Source organism: Monodon monoceros, unplaced genomic scaffold (assembly GCF_005190385.1).
Source record: "Monodon monoceros isolate NGI ecotype Baffin Bay Population unplaced genomic scaffold, NGI_Narwhal_1 Super_Scaffold_2, whole genome shotgun sequence".
NCBI lineage: Eukaryota > Metazoa > Chordata > Mammalia > Artiodactyla > Monodontidae > Monodon > Monodon monoceros.
Genome location: NW_021703776.1, coordinates 59,792,923 through 59,815,231, shown reverse-complemented (window position 1 = coordinate 59,815,231; position 22,309 = coordinate 59,792,923). Strand labels below are relative to the sequence as shown.

The 22,309-nt window shown below is 46.0% G+C and overlaps 1 protein-coding gene across 3 annotated transcripts in view; it reads right to left on the bottom strand.

Moving 5' to 3' along the window:
• The window catches only part of MINDY4 (MINDY lysine 48 deubiquitinase 4), a 113,784-nt gene that overhangs the window by 79,290 nt on the left and 12,185 nt on the right, over positions 1–22,309 (bottom strand). For all 3 annotated transcript variants that reach the window (XM_029233194.1, XM_029233195.1, XM_029233196.1), the window contains exons 4-5: positions 20,010–20,256; positions 14,050–14,483 (exon numbers count right to left, since the gene is read on the bottom strand). In XM_029233194.1, coding sequence (XP_029089027.1) covers positions 14,050–14,483; positions 20,010–20,256 — 681 coding nt within the window. The remainder of the gene's footprint in view (positions 1–14,049; positions 14,484–20,009; positions 20,257–22,309) is intronic.

Sequence of the window (22,309 nt, the reverse complement as noted above, 5' to 3'; positions counted from 1 at the left end):
CAGGGCGCAGGTGTGTGCAGAGGAGGATCTCAGAGCTGCCATCCTAATGTCCAAAATGAGATCATTCACCCTTCCGAGGAGAGGTGTGGGCACTCTCTTGCCTCTCTAGCCACACTTTCTTGATCTCAAAGGAAATCTGACTCATGAGAAGTCTCTTTCCCCTGGGGGATGCATTGGATCAAAGACTCAGAAACCCTCGAACTGAAGGTAGGTAGCAGCTATAATGAAAGCACAGGGGTGAGAGCATCAACCCTGCTCCTGGAAGGCTCCGAGTGGCCTGTAATGTGCGCTGGAGCCGTTTCTCCTGTTTAAACTCCTGGACGTGCTAGGGAGAGGCCGGCATTCGGAGGAGAGAGAAGGCATTCCACTGTGGACCGGGGACACACATGTAGGCTGAATGTGGGTAAGAGGTGGGAAGGAGAACCAGCTAGGCACAGGGCACTGATGGCAGGTGTGAAGGGGAAGCTGGACCAGCACAGGAGCCCCAGGCAGGCCACCTGTTCACGCGGGGTTTCTGGCACACGGGAAGGCAACTGTGTGCTGTGTATGTTTCAAGACTCAGCTAATTTCGAACCTCCCTAGTCTGACATAAAGTCCAAATAACGTGCAGAGACAAATTAAAATGGAAATTCTACCCATTACTCGTCCCATGCAGCGCTGATGTTGTCAGACTCTCGATGCTCGGATATGGGGAACAGTCAATAAACCACAAATGCCACATCCCCTGCTCAGCCTCTGCCAGGCCCCAGGTGGTATCATTCACTCCCTCTCAGGATGTAAACAGGCCTCGGCTAGTGATCTGGAGCCCGGGAGTGGGGAGGACTCAGGAGGGATTGGATCTCATTCATCTCTCTCCCACCTGAGTGTGTCGTCATGTCATCATCGTTGGTAGGGGCCTGGTGAGTGTCTGCTGGCTGAAGTCACACAACAGGGCCAACCAAAGTCTCTGGGGTCCTGAAGATTGATGAAGATCTGCTGCCACCTACTGTCCATTCTCCTGCAAAACCCGAAAGCCTGATGGGGGCACACGCAACATCAGCCGCTGTATCCCTGGAATTGACTACAGGCCTTGACACAGAGCTGTCACACATTGATGCTTTGGTGGGGCTGTGTCTGTGTCCAGGCTGCAGAGATCGCGCAGAACAAGGCAGGCTAATCACAGCTATTCCTCGCCCAGTGTTACTAGTTCACCATCAAGTCTTGGCATCAAACACGGCCTCTCCAAGCCCAAGGCCCTCCTGCCCTGTCAACAGCACCTCCACCTGCTCCCGGCCCTCCTCTGAGGGCCACAGTTAAGCACTCAATTACATACAGCCTCAGCGGGCCTCTGGCTTCAGAGCAGGGAGCCATCGCATCTTTCCACATCCCCAGTGCCAGATCTGGGCGCCAAGAAAGCTCAGGGACACCTCCTGTCTGACTGAGACAGCAGGGCATCATCCAGCTTGAAGCCAGTGATGGGTTAACATGGTGCTCTTGCAATGTAAGCTGTGGGTGTCGTGACGGGAGGGGCTGTCTGTGGGTTTATATGGAACTTCTTTCCAGTCTCCCCCTCTGGGGTCTGTCTCCTCACCTGTAAATGATCCCTGCTTGGCCTGCCTCACCAGGACATCCCGTGAACCAGAAGTGATGGCCATGAGCAGGCTTCGAGATGATTGTCTATTTTTATTATCCCACTGAGAGCTGGGCGAGTACAGAAGGAACCATGAGAACTGATGTGGAAGATGCAGGTGCCCCCCACACATGAATGCAGGTGTCCCCCACACATGACCTTGACTGGGCGCACCCATCCCAGCTGCTATCCACGTTGGCTGCTAAAGGCTCACAGCTGCACCCTTCTCCAGAGAACTCTCCTTCGCAAAACTCAGCCAGGAGATGGCACACTGCCCGCCCCACCCCAGGATGGGCCACCCACAGCCAATGACTGACACAAGAAAGAAAAGCCCTCTCCTAGCTTAAAGGTGGGAGCAGCTCTGGGTCAGTTCCCACGCTCATCTCCCTGTGGGAGCCTCCTGACCCTCCACATCCCTGCTGAGACCTTCCCCTGCTTCCTGTCCTGCTTCCCTCGCTGCCTTTTTCCTGAGAGCGCACGCCCAACAGATTACATGCACCTGACCCTCCAACTCAGGCTTAGCTTCCGGGGCACTGGTTCCCAAAACTTAGCCTGCAGCCCATCACCTGGAGGACTTGTTAAAACACACTGCTGGGCTTCACCCCCAAAGTTCCAATTCAGCAAGTCAGACAAGTTGTGTTTCTAACAAGTTCCCAGGCAATGCAGGTGCTGCTGGTCCAGGGATCACAGTTTGAGAACAGCTGTTCTTGGCACTTTGACCTAAGACAGAAATCATTCAACAAGTAATAGGCAAAGGGGTTGGAGGTGGCACGCTGCAGCACTCAGCCAGCCTCCCAGACAAAACCCTGCAGCCGGCACAGGAGATCATCAGACCTCCAGCAACAGACCCTCATGCTCGGGGCTGGGGGCGAATCTGCGTTGCTGAGTCCTGTATCATTTTACTATAGGAGCTCAGAGGAGCCCACCATCTAGGAGGGACTCCCAAGGCACAGGGCCCCGTTTACATGCTCATCCTTCACACAAGATGAACATTATAGACTATGATTCCTGGATCACAGAGAAGGTGGAAGTTTGGCCTGGACACGCCCAAGGCCATGTGTACAATGTAGGATGAGGGGCATGTCAGAGACGGAGGAGCCCCTGAAGAGCAGTCCATCCAACCCTTCCCTTACAGACGGGAGCACAGAGGCCCAGAGAGGGCTGGACATCTGACCAAGGCAGACATTCAACCTGCAAACACAGGAAAAATAAGTGCTCGATTTAAAGGCAAGACAATTGCTTTCACTGTCCTCAGAGAACAGCCGTGAGCAATCCTATTACGTGGGCTCTAGTAATAGTCCTGGTGTGAGAAACAACCTCTTCACAGCTTCAATAAGACCCTGAGGCCAGAAGAGAACTGTCCTGTCACAATAGCATCAACAGGGCCTGAAATGAGAACCACAAGCCAGCTGACTGCTCACATCTGTGGATTCCAGACACATGGTCTCTGACTCAGGCCACTCAGGGAGGCCAGTCAACAAAGAAACACCACTGGCCTGATGAAAAGTATCAGGGCAGGGAGGACAATGGACTGTGGCCTGGTGCCCATGACTTAAACCTGCTTCTCCCACCACCTTCCTCATTTCAGGGAATGGCAACTCCATCTTCCGGTTGTTCAGCCAAAAACTTTGGAGTCATCCTTGTCTCTTCTCGTTCTCTAATGAGGCAAATCTAATCCGTGGTCAAATCCTGCTGACTCTACCATATGCAGGTTTCCCCTTCTACCCAAAAGTAGAGCGTTCCTATGAAACCTTTCCTAAGCTGAGATCGTGTAAAGCGAAGAAGCAATTACCTTAGGACACATCTTGCTAACGGAGGCACAAAATAAATCGAGATCAAGCACAGAGGCTCACAGACCAGTTCAGGGCTATGGCGGCCTGATGCTGAGTATGGCTCCCAGGGAAGGAACTTGGCGGTGCCGCCCTGGCTGCTGGTCAGAGTGCGAGCTGCCTTTGTAACGACTCATTACAGAACGCTGATCACCACTTGCACTTTTTGCCTTTTTCCTTAAAAGTGAAAATCCTCTTTGGATTTATTTTGGTTAGCTAACATAGGTCTTTAGTGAAAGTGAAGTGGAATAAAGCTAACTCGAAAAGCAGAGGATCCCTCTGTGTGTGTGTGTGTGTGTGTGTGTGTGTGTGTGTGTGTGTGTGTGATAACCCAGCCCACATCTCGCCACCTTCACTACCCTGCCTGATTCAAGCCACCATCAGCTCTCCTCCAGACGACTGCAGTCGCCCCCTGCCTGGTCCCCCTGCTGCCAGCCTTGTCTCCTGGAATCTATTCTCAACCCCAACCCGGCAGCCAGAGGGATCCTGCTGAGCACAAGTCACAGAAGGCCGTGCCTCTGCCCGACCTCCAAAGGCTCCTGCACCACCTAGAGGCAAAGCCAGCACTTTCAGCAGCCTCCAGGCCCCTGCTCGCTCTCCCCCTCCCTCTCCGCCTCTCCCCCTCATCCACTCAGCCTGAACAAGCACCCTGTTCCCACCACAGGGCCTGTGCCCGGCTGCTCTCTTTGCATTTGCTCCCAGGGATCATAAGCTGGTTCCCTGTCTTCCTTCTGGTCTCCTCTCACGTCACCTTCTCAGAAAGGTTTTCCCCAGCTTTCCCTTTGTAAAACAGTAGCCCCAAACCCAGGGCTCCCCATCACACTTCCCTGAATTACTTTTCCTCGTGGCACCCAGGTTTGTTATATATTTACTCACTGGGTTGTTGTCATGGGCTGCCTCTCCCCATCAGAAGTATACACTCCAAGAGGGCAGAGACTTGGTCCTTCATCCATGTGGAATCCCCAGTGGCTAGAACTGCATCTGGCACATAGTAGGCCATCACGGGTGGCGTGCTGGTAGAAGTTAACAACCGGCTCTCCAGGGAAGGGGGATGCTAATTTGCAGCATTTGCCAATTTCCATGGTGTAAATATTCCTACCATGACCAATTTCAAGCTACCACATTGACATCAGGAAGACATGGCAACAATCAGGTCCGTGAGCCAGTACAAGCTGGCTCTGACACACTACGGCACTCATTAAAAACTTGTTAATAAGTTAATTGAATAAATGGATATTTCTGTGAATTGATGGGGATTTTTTGAGGACAAACTCCATGAGCTCAGCGTTTGAAATCAAGCCTCTCCAAAACCAAGGGATTGCTGTGTGATGATGGATGACAATTGTGCTGCAGGCTCATACTAAGTACAGGAAAGACCATACATACTGCGAGCAAAAGCTCTAAACATAGCCAGACAGCGAAAACAGAGCTTATGAAAGGACCATATGACACCTGCAAGAGCTCAGGTGAGCCATTTCCCCTCTGCTCCCTGGGCCCTGTTCCCCAACTGCCAAATGAAGGGCTTGGATCCTAAGGATCTTTCTAGCCCTGACAAACTATACGGTTAAGAATCGAGACAGATTCTAAAGCAACATCTATTCCACTCTGCTTTCAAAACACCCAATTTAAAACATCTTTTAAAAAATCCAACGAAATTAAACTTCAATTCCATGGATTCTACCACACTTTAAGCCTGTATTCTGGGAAAACATCCACCTTCCCCAGGGTGAAATCCATCAATGGTCATGAAATTCACAACTGCCCTGAGCTCACTGGATACACCATGACAGCCACATAGCCAGACATCTTCTACACACCTAATCTCGCAGCTCCCAGAGACCGTGCAGCCGTGGGTCTTCCTGGTTCCCTTCCCACACATGACCCACATAAAAAAGAGAGAGACATAAAGACAGTCAGACAAGCAGGGGAGAATGGCTGGATAAGGTGAAAACAACAAAATTTCTCCTGGGAGTGGCAGAAAGGGAGAGGGTAAAAGTAAACAGTTTAAAAATCATGAGACCAAAAAGGATTTTAAACACTGCAAGAAAAAAACAGTTGCCCTCTGTGGCAGGCAGAATGATGCCCACCCCTAAAGATGCCCTTGTCTTAAGCCCTGGAACCTGTGAACATGTTGGGTTACATGGAAAGGGAATTCCTGGAGATAAGGTTGCTGGTCAGTGGAGATAAGGTTGCTGGTCAGCTGACCTTGAGATGGGGAGGCTACCCTGGATTATCCAGGTGAACACAATGGAACCACAGGGGTCCTTCAAAGGGGAAGAAGGAGGCGGAAAAGGGAGAAAGGGACAATCAGAGAGATGAGAGCCTGAGAAGGACCCGGCTCACATTACTGGCTTTGAAGACGGAAAACAGGGGCCACAAGCCAAGACATGTGGGCAGTCTCTAAAGGCTAGAAAAGACAAGGAAACAGATTCTCCCTTAGAGCCTCCAGAAGGACCACAGCCCTGTCAACATGTTGATTTCAGCCCAACGAGACCCAATTCTGACCTCTATCTTCCAGAAGCTAGACACTGCTGCTGGGCCACTGCCATGGGTTGAACTCCCAAGGGAGGCCAACAACTCTTCTCAACTTCATGACACTGATCACACCCATGTTTCCAAAGGAGACTGGGCAAAATGTACGTGGCTGCAGCTTCTGCAGCCCACACACATCTGGAAAACATAAGTGGAAGCTAGTTCTTCTTTTTTTTTTTTTTTTTTGCGGTACACGGGCCTGTCACCGTTGTGGAGCACAGGCTCCGGACACGCAGGCTCAGCGGCCATGGCTCACGGGCCCAGCCACTCGGCAGCACATGGGATCCTCCCGGACCGGGGCACGAACCCGTGTCCCCTACATAGGCAGGTGGACGCTCAACCACTGCACCACCAGGGAAACCCCGAAGCTAGTTCTTATTGTCAAATGCCCGGCATGATGTGTTTTGAACTAAAATGCAGAAACTCAACCACAGCAGGGTCCACGTGGCCATGAGAAGCCCCAAGGATTCACTCTGAGGGACTCAGACAAATGACAGGCCATCAGGCCCCAAGAGAGCATAAGCACCGCAAGTGAGGCTGCCCCCAACCAGATTATCAACCTCCACTAAGTGCTGCCTGTGGAGCCACAGGCTTGGCAGACCGGGTTCCGGGGCTTGTAAGTAAAGAATCACTGCTCCGATGCTCTTAGGCCTGCGCCTGAGCTTTCTAGAGGGCCTAGTCTGGGCCAGGTGTGTAGGTGATAGCAAGATACGCAAAGGTATAGAGGAAGCAGAGTGAGGCAAGGGTTACAGGACCACCCAGGTCAGGGCCAGAGGCCCAGCGGATCTGACTGATTATGAGAGGACTCCAACAAGGGCAGCCCTGACCAGCCAGTGACAAGGGACAAATGGCCCCAAAGTGCCACAACAATGAGAAGGTGACATTTTCTAAGCATCTTCTAAGATCAAAGGACACAAGAAAGAAACAAAAATCACAGCAGAAAACAGTTCCTTCAGCAACTGAGTCTGATCTAAGGAGTTAGTGTCAGAAGGGCCTGACTGCACATATACTCTTGTTCCCTGACATCTCAGCAGGTCACGTCCTCCACCTGCCCCCTCTCCCAGGACACATGCTCACTCCCCCGCCCCCAGGTGTGACTTCCATGGCCATCCCTAAACCTGATGTTGCAAGGCCCAGCAAAGGCTCCCAGTAGCCACCTTTCCTCCAGCTTCATTAGGGCTGAGGGATGGAGCATGTGCCATGCATGCAAGCCAGCTCTGCTGTCATCTCACTGTCAATCGTCATGTTTTAAAAGAATTACATATGCACACAACTCTCTCACCTGAAGAGTTCACAGGATCTTATACACACTAGGTCTCAGACCTATGTTTACCGTATTGAATGAAAAAAAACAAGTGATGTTGGAGGGGTATTGGGAAGGGCAGGGGGTAGGTAATTTTAGCAAGTGGGATTACTTTGGCCCTGGTTTCAAACCAAGGGTGCCACATACAGCTGGGTAGTATGTGCACTGCACAAAGCTGCCTAACTTGAGGGGATGAGAGACTGCTGAAATCCAACCCATATTCCATTTGCCAAACTGTGAGCCCTTAAGCCTGCATCTACCCAGAATCTTGACAGGTTCCTTTAATTCTCTGTGCCTCAGTTTCCTCATCTAAAATGGAATAATAATTGCTGGGGTGGGAGGATGCTTGTTCTCAACTCCCAGTGTCTCCTGGGAGTTTGGAAGGAGTTCTACTGGTCTACCCTGTAGACCTTTACTCTCTTTCTTTTTATTCACTCCATCCTGAGGGAGGATGTGTGACCTGATTGGTTAATTTGGAAAAGAAAGGAAAGAGGGGCATTAGGCTCAGCTGCACCCTTTCTCCTCTGGGAGTGAGCTGCTCTTCTAGGGGCTGGCCCCTCCCACCACATGGTCCCGGGCCTGAGATGAGGTGGAGAAGTCTGTCCAGCTCTGGGCCCACCAGGCCTCATGATTTGCTGTGTCTCCTACCTTCCCTTTATCAATCACAGAGATGATATGTATTTTACCCCAATCCAGTTGATATGCTTTGTTTTCCTTGGCAATTTGTTCAGAACTCAGGAGGAGGAGAATACTATTTAATGAGAACCTCCCCCGCCCTGAGAAGAAAACCAATAATACCCACCTGAATGGATTATCGTAAAGAGCAAACGAGATAATACACACGTGTGCTTAGCATGGTGCTCAGCATAGAGGGAATAAGTAGTGGGTAAACAACAAAGCTCCCAAAACATTTACTGATATAAAGATCAACGCTATTATCACATGTTAAGCACTCCTGGTCATACTTCCCCTGGTCCTGAGGGAGGGGTCTGTGGCAGCACATTTACCTGCTACCTTCCTCCTGCTCTAAGACAAAGTCCATACCATCTTTCAGGGGCCTAAGGCCACAGTGGTTATAAAGGGCAGAGGTGGTTTGCCAGTCCAGGTCATCAGACTCCAGAGCCCATTTCAGGTTATGATAGGTGCTGTGATAACAATAAAATAGGCTAGAGGTGAGTGGGTGGAGGTGAAGTTAGTCAGAGAAAACCACCATGAGTATAAAACACCTGATTGACAAGAAAGAGACACTCATGAGATGGTTTGAGAGCAAGGCCTTTACATCAAAGGGACAAACCAGTTATCCCTCTTGTAGAAATTAGACATGTTGGGTGAACAGGCAAAAGGGCCTACATAAAGAATAAAGATCTGTAAATAGCTATGTCAATCCTGAAAGAAAGGCAAAGTAGGGAACTGACCCTACCAAGATACCAGGTTATAACTACCAAAGCCATAGTAATAAAAGCTATGGTCATGACCAATGAAACACAAGAGAGAGCTAGTATATTTTGTGCATGGCTGCAACCTTAAAATATTGTTAGATGGTCATGATTCTTTTAAAATATATATATTAAATATTTGTTTAGGGCTTCCCTGGTGGCGCAGTGGTTGAGAGTCCGCCTGCCAATGCAGGGGACACGGGTTTGTGCCCCGGTCCGGGAAGATCCCACATGCCGCGGAGCGGCTGGGGCCCGTGAGCCATGGCCGCTGAGCCTGCGCGTCCGGAGCCTGTGCTCCGCAACGGAAGAGGCCACAACAGTGAGAGGCCTGCGTACCGAAAAACAAACAAACAGCAGCAACAACAACAACAAAAAAAAATATATATATATATTTGTTTAATGTAAAGCCAGTCCCACCATTTCTAGTTTAAAAACTAATAAGTAGATAAGGCTGTTCTCTAGAGTGTCTCTGTGGATACCCTAAAAGGCACCAGGATGGATTATGATTTCTGATGATTTCCTGTATAAGGTCTCTGCAATTTTGCAGCAATCGTAGTTAGAAAAAGGAATGGGGAAGAAGTTCTGAATATACAGCACTGTTATTGCAGTAGCTGGACAATCTATATAGGAAATTAGAAAAGAATCAAGGCATGGGGTAAAGAACAAATTGTAGAGTAGGTGGTGCTAGGAAAACTGTCTTACTATATGGAGAAAAATAAAAGTGAGTCTTTCAACCTAACAAATACAAAAGATTAAATACCTAAATGTGAAAGCTAAAATTACAAAATTAATAGAAAAAATACAGGAGAATACCATGGAAACCTAAAGGAAAGAAAGGACTTAATAAAGAAAAATGCAAAAATGTAAATCGTATGTCAAACAAGAGATTGATTAATTATGCCAAAATTAAGAATTTCTGTCCAACAAAGGAAAAGATATTTTACAAAGTCTAAAACTAACAAAAGATTAATATCTACCAAAAGAAAATTAAATCCTCTTTGGAGGAAGGTAATGTTAACCAGAGCCTCTACAATTATTCACATGCAATGTCTGGAATTGAATCAAAATTATCAGAAATGCAAAGAAACAGGACGAAATTATCAAAACCCAAAAGAAAAAAGACAATATCAATAGACCTATAGGTGATCCAGATATGGAAGTTACCAGACAGCAACTTTAAAATGACTATGAATAATGTGCTCAAGAAAATAAAAGATGAAGAATCTCACAAAACACTGATATCTACTTTTTACAAAGAAACAGAAATTATAAAACTGAAAAATAACTGAAAGTAATATATTATTATATATATTTAATAGCATGGCAAAAGAGAAAAAACATGAACCAGAAGATAGAGCAAGAGAAAATATCTAGATTAAAGTACAGAGAGAGAAAAAGATGGAAAACATAGGAAAGAATATTTTTTAAACCCTATAGAACAGTGAAAATATGTAGTAATATATGTATAACTGGAGTACCAGGAGAGAAAAGAAAGGATGGGATAAAAGCAATATTTGAAAAGACAATAGACAATAATTTTCAAAACTGATGAAAGGTATCAACCCCAAACTGAGGAAGCTCTACATATACTAACGGAAACGTCAAAGAAAACCACCTCTAGGCACATCATAGTAACACTGTTGAAAATTAAAGAATGAGAAGGAGCAAAAAAAAAATTAAAAAGCAGTCAGAGGTTAAAAAAAAGACACATTACCTTCAAAAGAGTAGTAATAAAAAATGTCAACTTATTCATCAATAGAGATAATGAAAGACTAAGGTAAGATAATGGAATTAAATACTTAAAGTGCTGAAAAGAAAATAAGCCACCAATCTAGAATTCTATACCCACTGAAAATATCCTTCAAAAATAAAGGCAAAATAAAGACATTACCAAACAAAAACTGAAAAAACAAAATTTATTGTAATATACCTGCTAAAGAAATACTAAAGAAAGTTCTTCAAGCAAAAGGAAAATGTAAATGCAATAATTATTCCAACTAAAACAAAAAATTATCAGACTGGATTTTTAAAAATCCACATATATGCTGGTTATAAGAGGTAAGCTTTAAATATATACTAGACCATAAAGAAATCTCAACAAATATCAAAGGATTGAAATCATACAGAATATATTATGACTAAAGTGGAAATAAGCTAGAAATCAAAAACAAACAGATAACCAGAAAAATAGCCCAAATGCTGTGAATTAGTCAATACATGTCTAAATAGCCCACAGGTCAAAAGAATAAATCACAATGGGAATTAGAAAACATTTAAGCTAAATTACATGATTATATAATTTATTAACTTCTGGGATACAAAGCATTATTTAGAGGGAAATTTGTAGCCTTAAAAGATATTACAAAAGAAGAAAGCTGAGGTGGGTAGAAGGTGGGAGAAATGGGTAAACTGATTTGGTTTTGTTTTGCTTTATTTTATTTTAATTTAAATAAATTATAATAATTATTTTTTAAAAGGGTAAAGGATCCTGGTAAACCGCACAGACTTTTGGTTGGCACCTTTAAACGTAAAGCTACAGAATGGATGAAAATAAAAAGATGGAAAAAAAGATATACCATGAAAACACTAATCAAAGGAAAGCTGAAGTAGCTATACCTAAATAGACATTAAGGCAATAAGCATTATTAGAGATGAAGCGAGATCTCATAATGATAGAAAAGTCTATCCGACAGGAAGCTGTAAGAATTCTATGTGTATATGCATCAAATAACATAGTCACAAAATGTATAAGCAAAGTAGGCCCAGCTTATCTATGGTCACGAAGGGAGTTAATACACTGTATCCGTTTAGCTTGCCTTGCACTACCAGTGCCTAAGTGCCTGGCACATATTAGGCGCACAGTAAATGACTTAAAAAGCCAGTATTACAAACCAGGATGCCTAATACTTCTTATACCCACCCCTGCAGAAATTCTCCAAGCAAATTACTAGTGTTTAAAACATACACATCACACACAAACAAAAACGCAATTACCTAACTAGTATAGGATGGTGCTTACAGGCATGATGGGCTTTGGACTCAGAAACACCTAGGTTCATATCCCAGCTCCTTCACTTCCTGGCTAGGCAACCTTGGGAGTGATAACCTCTATGAGTCTGTATTCCCTCATCTGTAAATTAAGGAAAAATAATACCTCCTTGCAGGTTTTTTCAAGTATGAAATAGAATAATATATGAAAAGTGCCTAGTATAGTATCAGGCACTAAGTAAACTCTCAATTAATGGTAGTACTCAATATTAATAATTATAGGTAAGAAATATTGAAAATAATCCTGAAATAGCAGTCACGAAGCCCCCTAAAAATTAGAATCAGAAATGCCCAAAGGGCTTCCCTGGTGGCGCAGTGGTTGAGAGTCCACCTGCCAATGCAGCGGACACGGGTTCGTGCCCCAGTCCGGGAAGATCCCACATGCCGCGGAGCGGCTGGGCCCGTGAGCCATGGCTGCTGAGTCTGCGCGTCCGAAGCCACTGCTCTTCAACGGGAGAGGCCACAACAGTGAGAGGCCCACGTACCGCAAAAAAAAAAAAAAAAAAGAAATGCCCAAAGAAGAAGAGGAGGAAGAATAAGAGGAAGAGGAAAGAGAAGAACAAGAAGAAGGAGGAGGAGGCGGCTGAGAATCAATAATTTAAGACAAAATAGAAACAAATAATAAAATAAAATAGAAAATAATAGCAAATTAAACTCAAAGAAAGCAGAATGAAAGAAAGAATACAAGTAAGAGTGGGAATCAATTAATTAGAAAACAAACCTACAAAGCCAAAAGTTAGCTCTTTGAAAAAAGCATGTAATTCATAGAACACAAATTACCAGTATCGGGAATGGAAACAGAGACATCCCTGCAGATCTTACAGACTTGAAAGGGACAATAAGAGGATATTCATAATTCACAAGGACACATGTACCCCAATGTTCATTGCAGCACTATTTACAATAGCCAGGACATGGAAACAACCTAAATGTCCAAAGACAGATGAATGGATAAAGAAGATGTGGTACATATTAACAATGGAATATTACTCAGCCATAAAAAGGAATGAAATTGGGTCATTTGCAGAGATGTGGATGGACCTAGAGTCTGTCATACAGACTGAAGTAAGTCAGAAAGAGAAAAACAAATATCGAATATTAACACATATATGTGGCATCTAGAAAAATGGTACAGATGAACCTATTCGCAGGGCAGGAATAGAGACGTAGACATGGAGAACGGACATTTGGACACAGGGTGGGAAGGAGAGGGTGGGACGAATTGGGAGATTAGGGTTGACATATATGCACTACCATGCGTAAAATAGATAGCTAGTGGGAACCTGCTATATAGCACAGGGAGCTCAGGTCGGTGCTCTGTGACAACATGGATGGGTGGGTTGGGGGGGGAGCGTAAGGGAGGTCCAAGAGGGAGGGGAGATAGGTATACGTATAGCTGATTCACTTCATTGTATAGCAGAAACTAACACAACATTGTAAAGCAATTTTATTCCAATAAAGAAAAATTGTGTATAATTACACAATTTTATATCAGTAAAGTTAAAATATAAATTAAGTGGTTAAATTCCTTGGAAAAATACAACCTGCCAAAACTGACACAAGAAGAAATAGAAAATTTTAATTAAAAAATGTTTTTAATTGAATCCACAATTTAAAACGTTTTAACTCAATGCTCAGAAGACTTCTCCAGAAAATTCTCCCAAATATTTAAGGACGAAATAACACCAATCTCACACTAACTCTTCAAGACCATAAAGAAAAAGAGGGACCACTTCTAGCATATCCTGGACACCAAAATCTGACAAGGCTGTTGTTACGAGAAAGGAAATTTGCCAGCCAACCTCCCTCATGAATTTATATACAAAACCCTACACAAAATATTAGTAAGTCAAATCAAACAATATATACAAAGAAAATGCGTCACAGCCAAGGGTGGTTCATTCCAGAAATGTAAGGTTGGTTTAACATTCAAAGGACAATCAGTGTAGGGGTCACCAAGGTCTATTGCGAAAGAATAAAAGCGAAGGACTTAGGATAGGGTTAAAAAAATTGCCCCAGAGGAGCCTTGTGGGAACTGATTCACCACCATACCTCTGGCTTCGATGCATCTCTTGTACCATATCAGGCTGACCCTTGAGAAGAAGTAAGAAGGGCCAAAGAAACACCCCCCCACACACAAAGCCTCCTGGAGTGTGCACTCTGGGCTGCTTTCTCCCTGGTGGAGTGACCATCATCACCTCCCCTACTTCACAGCCTCGCTCGGAGAGCCCAAGGAGCCACTCGGGACTGGACGGTTGTCCGAAAACCATCACCTGGGCACAGCACACTCACCTGAGGGCCGGGGGCTGGCTCCCCTGCCGTTTGAAGACTCTTTCCAGCCTCTCCTGGGTCGTCGGGGCATTCCCACTGGACAAGGAGAAATTCAAGGCGGTCCTGTCGGCCTCTAGGCCACTGTCCACGGCTGGGCTGTCCTCTGAAAGGTCTCTCCACCGGCCGCTCCCGCTCTGGGGAAGCCCTTTGCCTGGCAGGGGAGGAGGGCTGCTGGGCGAGGCTCTCCACTTTTCCAAGGTCAGCTGGCTGAGCAGGCCCAGGGTGCTCCTGGGGGTGGAGGTGGTGCTGGAAGCCAGGCCGTCCTGCGGGACAGGCGGGGGACAGGCCGGGGTGTGAGCAGACAGCTCGGGCACTTGTAGGCTCCCCTCCTCGTGGGGTTGGGTCGTGCTGCTCAAGGCCGGGGACTGCCTCAGCGAGCGTTTGCGGAGGGAATCCTGAAAAGAGCAAGGACAAAAGCAGCGGTGAGGATCCCCTTGGAGGGAGGTGAGAAAATATCCCACGTCAAGCATTTACCCATGATCTTCCCTCCCCCAGGAATGTCTTTCCCATCCTCAACTCCTTCTCCTAAAATCCTACCCACCCTTTGAGGAGACACGCAGGGGCTACCACTTCTGTAACGCTTTCACAGAACCCCACCCACATAAATCCCAGGAGCGTGCCTTGGTCCCCCCCTCATACCCCTTACAGAGAGCTCCAGGGTCAGACTTGTGTTCTAATTCCCGTGTCACCCCCTGCCAGCCGTGTGCTCTGTGACAAGTCATTGAACTTCTTTGTCCCTCACTTCCCCACCTGCAATATAACCTGTCCACAACCTGCTATCAATAATTCCTAAATCCCAAAACCCCTAAAAAATGACCATTTCTTTTGGAATCCCATGGCAAATTCTTTTTCATTCTTATGAGGTAGGTTGCTTGCATTCTTGGGTTTTTTTGTTGTTTTTTTTTTTTTTGGTTTTTTGGCCATGTGGCTTGCAGGATCTTAGTTCCCAGACCAGGGATTGAACCTGGGCCCTCGGCAGTGAAAGCACAGAGTCCTAACCATTGGACCGCCAGGGAATTCCATTGCGGTCCCTTTTTAAGTGTGAATACTCATGTTTTGCTGCAGAAGTGTTTTATTTATGGGGTGCTACTCCAAACCCTACTGCAGGCGTTCTGTGGTATGTGGTTTATGCATTGTATTTCCTTTCTGAAGTTTAAAAACAAAATCTACATTCCAAAACACATTTGCTCAAAGGTTTTGGATGAGGGATTGGGGACCTACAGTGCCGATCTCCCACAAGACCATGGTGAGGACCAAAGGAGAGACCCAGACCCACGTAAGGCACCATCACAGAGCCAAACCCTGCACAGCAGCCAGCAAATATTACTGCTATGCATCTTTGCCCCCGTCCCCACTTACATATGGCCTTAACCCTTCCTGCCAGTAGACCAGGTGATGGAGGCCATTCTTCCTTCAACTCTGGTGTCCCCAGAGCTCCCAGCCCAGTGACCTATACATAGTAAGCAGTGCTTACTTTTTGAAATGAAGGAATTTCAGAGGGGTCAACAGAAATGTCCTCTCTCACGATCAATCATTAACCAATGAAATGAGAACTCACGTTGTTACCAATCTGAGGAAGAGGAGTAGGGGTAGGGGACAAAAATACACCTGCTGGCCTCTTCCTGGGTTTAAAATTCTGGACCTCTCAGCATTTCCAGAAATAATCCTGGGCCAAATGGTAAAGCCTGTGCCAGAAAAAGAACAGCTAATTCTGCCATATTCCCGCCCGGTGGAAATTACTAGGCACTATAAACCTCCTCCGAAAGCCACCCAGGGCATCCCTTGCCACAGAACAAGGAAAACATTAGTCAGCATTCCCAAGGAGACCCAAACTTCCGGCCAAGGGCAGGGAACCCAGCCTCTTACTCATTCTTCAAAAGTGCAGAGCTGATCCATATGCCATACCTAATGATGCACTACCTAGCAACCTTGCTCTTTTCTCTTGAGCAACCAATAAGTATGGCCAAGGTACTCAAAGGCCCACAGAACACCTGAGGAAATTCTACCTCTGTGTCCTTCACGGGATTCAGATACTCCAGGGGAAAAGAACACCTCCGAGAACAATCACTTCTCCTTTGGGGAGAAGTTTGCAGCAATCTCTCAGCAGTAAAGCAGGTAGGTACAAGCCATCTTCCTTACACCTCAGTTATGAAGGGGTCTGAACCGCACAGACCTGATGATTAGAAAGTCATGATAGGACAGGACCCTAGTGTTCATCTGGTCCACCAGTTCCCAAAGTGCAGTCCACCGACCTTACAGGTCTAACCCCAAACCCTTTCAGGGAGCTCAAAATTATTTTCATAATAATAATACAACATGATTTGCCTTTTTCACTGTGTCCACATTTGTACTGATGGTGCAAAGCACTGGTGGGAAAAACTGTTGGCTGGCCCTTAGCACGAATCAAGGCAGCAGCACCAAACTTTACCAGTACTCAAGGTATTAACACCACTTGCAATAAAAGTAAATAAGTGAAATGCTAATTTCACTTAAGAATGTCCATGCTGAAGCATAACGAATATTAATTGTGTTCAATCTTGACCCTATGTTACACATCTCTTTAACAGTCTGTGTGACAAAATGGGAGGTATATATAAACATTCTGCGGGATGCAGAGGGTGAGGCCGTCACCAGGAGAAGCACTTATGCAGCCATCTGAGTTGTGAGCTAAACTTGCTAGTTTTTTCATGGAACAACTGACAGATGAGCTATGGCTATTCAGTATTTGAATATTGAGTACTGAGTATCTGGCAGGCATTTTCTTGAAAATAAATTGAGCCTGTCACATCAAGGAACAAAAATGATACACTGTTGCCAGTGATAAAATACAAGTCATCAGGTAAAAATTAGAATCTGGGGAAACCTGTGTTTGCCATTGTGAACTGGAGGGCTTCTCAAAAACTTTCTGATAAGTTGAGTAGTGACATCAACAAATGCAATTTTTTATGTGTTTTTTTTTTTGTATATTGAAATGTGTCAACGTTCAGAAGATCCATATAACTTAGTAAACCAATAATTTCCACATGACCCAATGCATCATGTTACTAAACCATGCCGTGGTAAAAGAGTCATTCAAAGTTCAAGACAAACCAGTGGAAACTGATATGTAGAAAAAGTTCATTGGGATGGTTTCAGGTTCCACATTAAGAAACAACTTGTCTAAACCCTCAGAACGGGAGAAAATATTTGCAAACGAATCAACGGACAAAGGATTAATCTCCAAAATATATAAACAGCTCAAGCAGCTCAATATTAAAAAAACAAACAACCCAATCAAAAAATGGGCAGAAGACCTAAATAGACACTTCTCCAAAGAAGACATACAGATGGCCAAGAAGCACATGAAAAGCTGCTCAACCTCACTAATTATTAGAGAAATGCAAATCAAAACTACAATGAGGTATCACCTCACACCAGTTAGCATGGGCATCATCAGAAAATCTACAAACAACAAATGCTGGAGAGGGTGTGGAGAAAAGGGAACCAACCCTCTTGCACTGTTGGTGGGAATGTAAATTGATACAGCCACTATGGAAGAAGAGTATGTTTTAAGGAACCGTATGGCTCCTTAAAAAACTAAAAATAGAATTACCATATGACCCAGCAATCCCACTACTGGGCATATACCTAGAGAAAACCAAAATTCAAAAAGACACATGCACCCCAATGTTCACTGCAGCACTATTTACAATAGCCAGGTCATGGAAGCAACCTAAATGCCCATCGACAGACGATGGATAAAGAAGATGTGGTACATATATACAGTGGAATATTACTCAGCCATAAAAAGGAACGAAATTGGGTCATTTGTAGAGAGGGAGATGGACCTAGAGACTGTCATACAGAGTGAAGTAAGTCAGAAAGCGAAAAACAAATATCGTATATTAACGCATATATGTGGAACCTAGAAAAACGGTACAGATGAACCGGTTTGCAGGGCAGAAATAGAGACACAGATGTAGAGAACAAACGTATGGACACCAAGGGAGGAAAGTAGCGGGGGGGGTGGGGGTGGGATGTATTGGGAGATTGGGATTGACATATATACACTAATATGTATAAAATAGATAACTAATAAGAACCTGCTGTATAAAAAAATTAAAAAAAAAAGAAAAAGAAAACCAGATATCTCAAGTTAAGGAATTTAGTACTTTTCTATATATGAGAAGATGCAAAAGTCAGGGCTCACTGAAATCATTCCTTTGATGCGCACCTCAGCTCTCCGGGGTTAGCACCCTCTGCTTGCACATCCTGAGTCTCCTCAGGGTGCATTATGCGGGGGTTGGTGGTGGCTGCAGTGTCTGATGGTCGGCATCCTATTTCTACCCTGAGTTCCCTCAGGGCTCACCACCAGGCCACTGCAGTGTGATGGCTTGATGGCTCCCGCATCCTTTGTTTACTGAAATGGCAGGCAACATTTTTTTCCATTGATAAGGTGCGTATTCAAGGAATGGTTTAAATGAACTCAGACTCTGCATCTTCCTGTACAAAGAAAAGTGCTAACTTCATTAACCTGAGATGTCTGTTTTTCTCTCTTTTTTCCTTTCTTTCTTTTTTTTTGGTCACGCCACACGGCATGTGGGATCTTAGTTCCCCAACCACGGATCGAACCCACACCCCCTGCAGTGGAAGCCTGGACTCTTGACCACTAGACCACGAGGGAAGTCCCTGTTTTTCTTTAATTAACAGTAATCTTTTGATGTTCCTACTAGCTGGTTTCTTGCAAAAACTCCTGTATATCCTGGCTCCTCCCTTACCTCTTCAGAGCAGTCCCTCAGCATTATCTGAGAGGCTGTCTTCCAGGCTTAAGTCCTCAACAAGTCCATCAAATAAAACGTAATTCTTAACTTTTAGGTTGTGCATGTTTTTAATCAACAGAACAATGACAGATAACTATACTTGATCTAGACCCAAAGCAGGTTGTTTTTGAGGGAACAGCCAGCCTTGTGAACTGGATAAAAAAAAAAAAAAAAAACACAACTTGTCTAGGTTTGGTGTAATATTAAAAAATACCCCTAGTTTTCTGAAAAGACTATTAAAACATTTTTCCCTTTCCCAACTGCATGACCATCACTGAGCCATGAAATTCCAGATCTCGGAGGGATCTTAGACACCTGGTCTAACAAACGAGACCATGACCAAGAGGAACAAAGACCTTGTCCGAAAATCTCACAGGACGTAGGCTGAGGCAGGGAGAAGGCCCACTGCTTGCTGCCGATTCCAGATGAATTGGGAGAGCAGTGCTGGCGTCTGCAGCCACACCCACACGTGAGGGTGGAGGTGACCAGCCTGGACACAGATGGTTGGCTTAGGCTCCCTGATTTGACCGATACTCTACTTTGAGTTTGGCATTTGACCTTCCTTTGTTTTTCTGTTTCTCTTCTGTTTTACAAACCCCTTTTACATTCATTCTCTCCTTTGGTTTAGTCTCCCACCTGATGGGACCCTACCACGGCCCCTCCTTAAGGGAGGCTATAAAACATGGGTGTTAAGTTTTTAGAATTTTTTTAAAACAAAACTATAAGGATTGGGATTTCTTTTTCCCTTTTCACTATCATGTGTTAAAAAATTTTTAAAAAATATGTCCTCTAGACTGGGATGGGTCCCACCACGCCTGAATGGCAAAGATAAAGCTGGGTAGATGTGTTCTCACTCTGCAGAAGAATCCACCTGGCAACCACCTGGTTGACCAGATAGTTAAACCGAAGGCAGGGGAGGTGATGAGGCCTACCCATGGCCCCAGAGCGCTGACAGTAGAGCCAGGGAGGAAAAAGAGGCCAATGTTCTTGCCATCTACCACGCAGATCCTCCCTTCTTGAGCTGTCTCGTGGGGTACCCCCAGATAAACCCAGGCAGCCCCTTAAGCCCTGCCCAGTCCTCACTTTCCACGCTCATAATAATAGTAAGAGCACCAAGCCTACCTGTGGGGAGCTGGCGATGGGCCCGGCCATCATGCCTCGGACAATCAGGCCAGACTTCGGCCTGATCTTCTCTCCCATCCTCTTCGTGTCCAAAGAAGGCTCTGAAGACTGAAGCTTGTCCATCTTCTCCCAAGCAGGAGCCACAGGAGGGCTTTCACCTGGGACAGTCTGCAAGGGCTTACTTTTGTGGGAGGCCCTTTTGGATGATGCAAAATTACCAAGTACATCCCCATTAAGATGGTCGTGTCTGCGAAAAAGGGATATTTCCATTAAAACAGCTTCCCCAAAAGGAATCCCTAGCAATGATGATAAATTCCACATTCCACAGGTACCCAGAGCAAGCCCATTCACAAATCTTTTTTTTTGTTGCGGTACGCAGGCCTCTCACTGCTGCAGCCTCTCCCGTTGCGGAGCACAGGCTCCGGACGCGCAGGCTCAGCGGCCATGGCTCACGGGCCCAGCCGCTCAGCGGCGTGTGGGATGTTTCTGGACCGGGGCACGAACCCGTGTCCCCTGCATTGGCAGGCGGACTCTCAACCACTGCGCCACCAGGGATGCCCCCATTCACAAATCTGTGATGATTTCTAACCAGACTGTGCTTTATCAATAAAGGCAAGGAAAAGAAAATACTTCTGTATCAGGGCAAGTCTGGCCGACAAAATGAGACCTGAGACAAGAAACCAAATCAGAGTCGATGACTGATGATAGGATCCCTTGAATCCTCAGTATGAAGAGCATCCTTGTTTCTCCCAGACCCCAGTGATTAAGGAAAACTGTAGCCCTTCAATACAACAGTTCCCCCCTCCCGTTATGGTATATATAGGGTTCGGTACTATCCACGGTTCCAGGCATCCACTGGGGATCTTGGAATGTATCCCCCATGGACAAGGGGGTACGATGGTATAGTCATAAGAGGGGTGGAGCCCAGTTACTGCACACCACTGAGGATGGTGGATAGAGACCTTTGGAAAATCTGGCGTTCCCAGTTAAGGTTTAGTAAAGTTAGGCATGCCAACAGCTTCTTTTCTTGGGTTGCTTGGCATTGAAGAAAGAGGGTGTGTGTGTGTGTTTGTGTGTTTGTGTGTGTGTGTGTGTGTGTGTGTGTGTAAGAGAGGGAGAGAGAACAAAAGAGGGTAAGAGACTGAGAGCAAAAGCAAAGAGTGAGGAAGAACAAGAATGAGAAAGAGGGCTTCCCTGGTGGCGCAGTGGTTGAGAGTCCGCCTGCCGATGCAGGGGACATGGGTTCGTGCCCCGGTCCAGGAAGATCCCACATGCCGCGGAGTGGCTGGGCCCGTGAGCCATGGCTGCGGAGCCATGGCCACGGAGCCTACGCGTCCGGAGGCTGCACGTCCGGAGCCTGTGCTCCACAACAGGAGAGGCCACGACAGTGAGAGGCCCGCGTACCGCAAAAAAAAAAAAAAAAAAAAAAAAAAAAGAATGAGAAAGAGACAGAGCAAGAGACCCAGGTAAAGAGGAGTCCCACCTGTGGTCACTGAGAGCCCAGCACCCCTCCGACACAGGCTGGGCTATGCTCTACTATCAGACTCTGGCATAAAGAGGCGTCGACATCAACTCTGTGCCAAGCTGCTTACCAAGCACTGGGTCATGCATGACAGAAGTGGTCATGTGCGCTATGATTGGGACGTGCCAAGCAGAGGAAGGATCTGGAACCAACCCTGGGGAAATCTAGAAAGGCTTCCAGAGAAGGCAGAACCTGAGTCTGAAAGAATGAGCAGGCAGGAGGTAACCAGAAGGCCCCAGGCACTAGCACAGAGTCCTGTAAAAGCAGGACATGCTCAGGTGAGCTGGGGGCGGGGGAGGGCGGTGGGACACCTGCTGATGTGGAAAAGGCTTTGCAAGTTGTCCTAAGAAGTTTGGACTTTATCCTAAAAGTTACAGGGAGCATCTGAAGGCCTTTCAGCAGGGAAGAGCATGGCCAGACTTGTTTTGTGGAAATCTCACTCTATCTTAGGTCAAGGGTGGATTTGAGAAGATGACCAGGGGCCTGGAGATGAGAGAAAGAGACCCTGGGAGATAGCCAGGGAAAGAGGTGAGAGTGTGAATGGAGGCCGCTGTTGAGAGACAGAGAAAGGGGGGAAAGAGTCTAGCATCGTTAAGGACACAAAGGGATGCAAAAATGATAGACAAGGAGGAGTCAAGGATAACACCCAAGTTTGTAGGTTGGGTAACTGGGTGGAACTCTGAAGCTTCAACCTCTGCATTGCTGGCTTTTTATCGGCTCAAAAGTATCTCATTTCCCAGCCAGGCAGTAAGTGTATTTGAAGGAGGAATCATCTTTT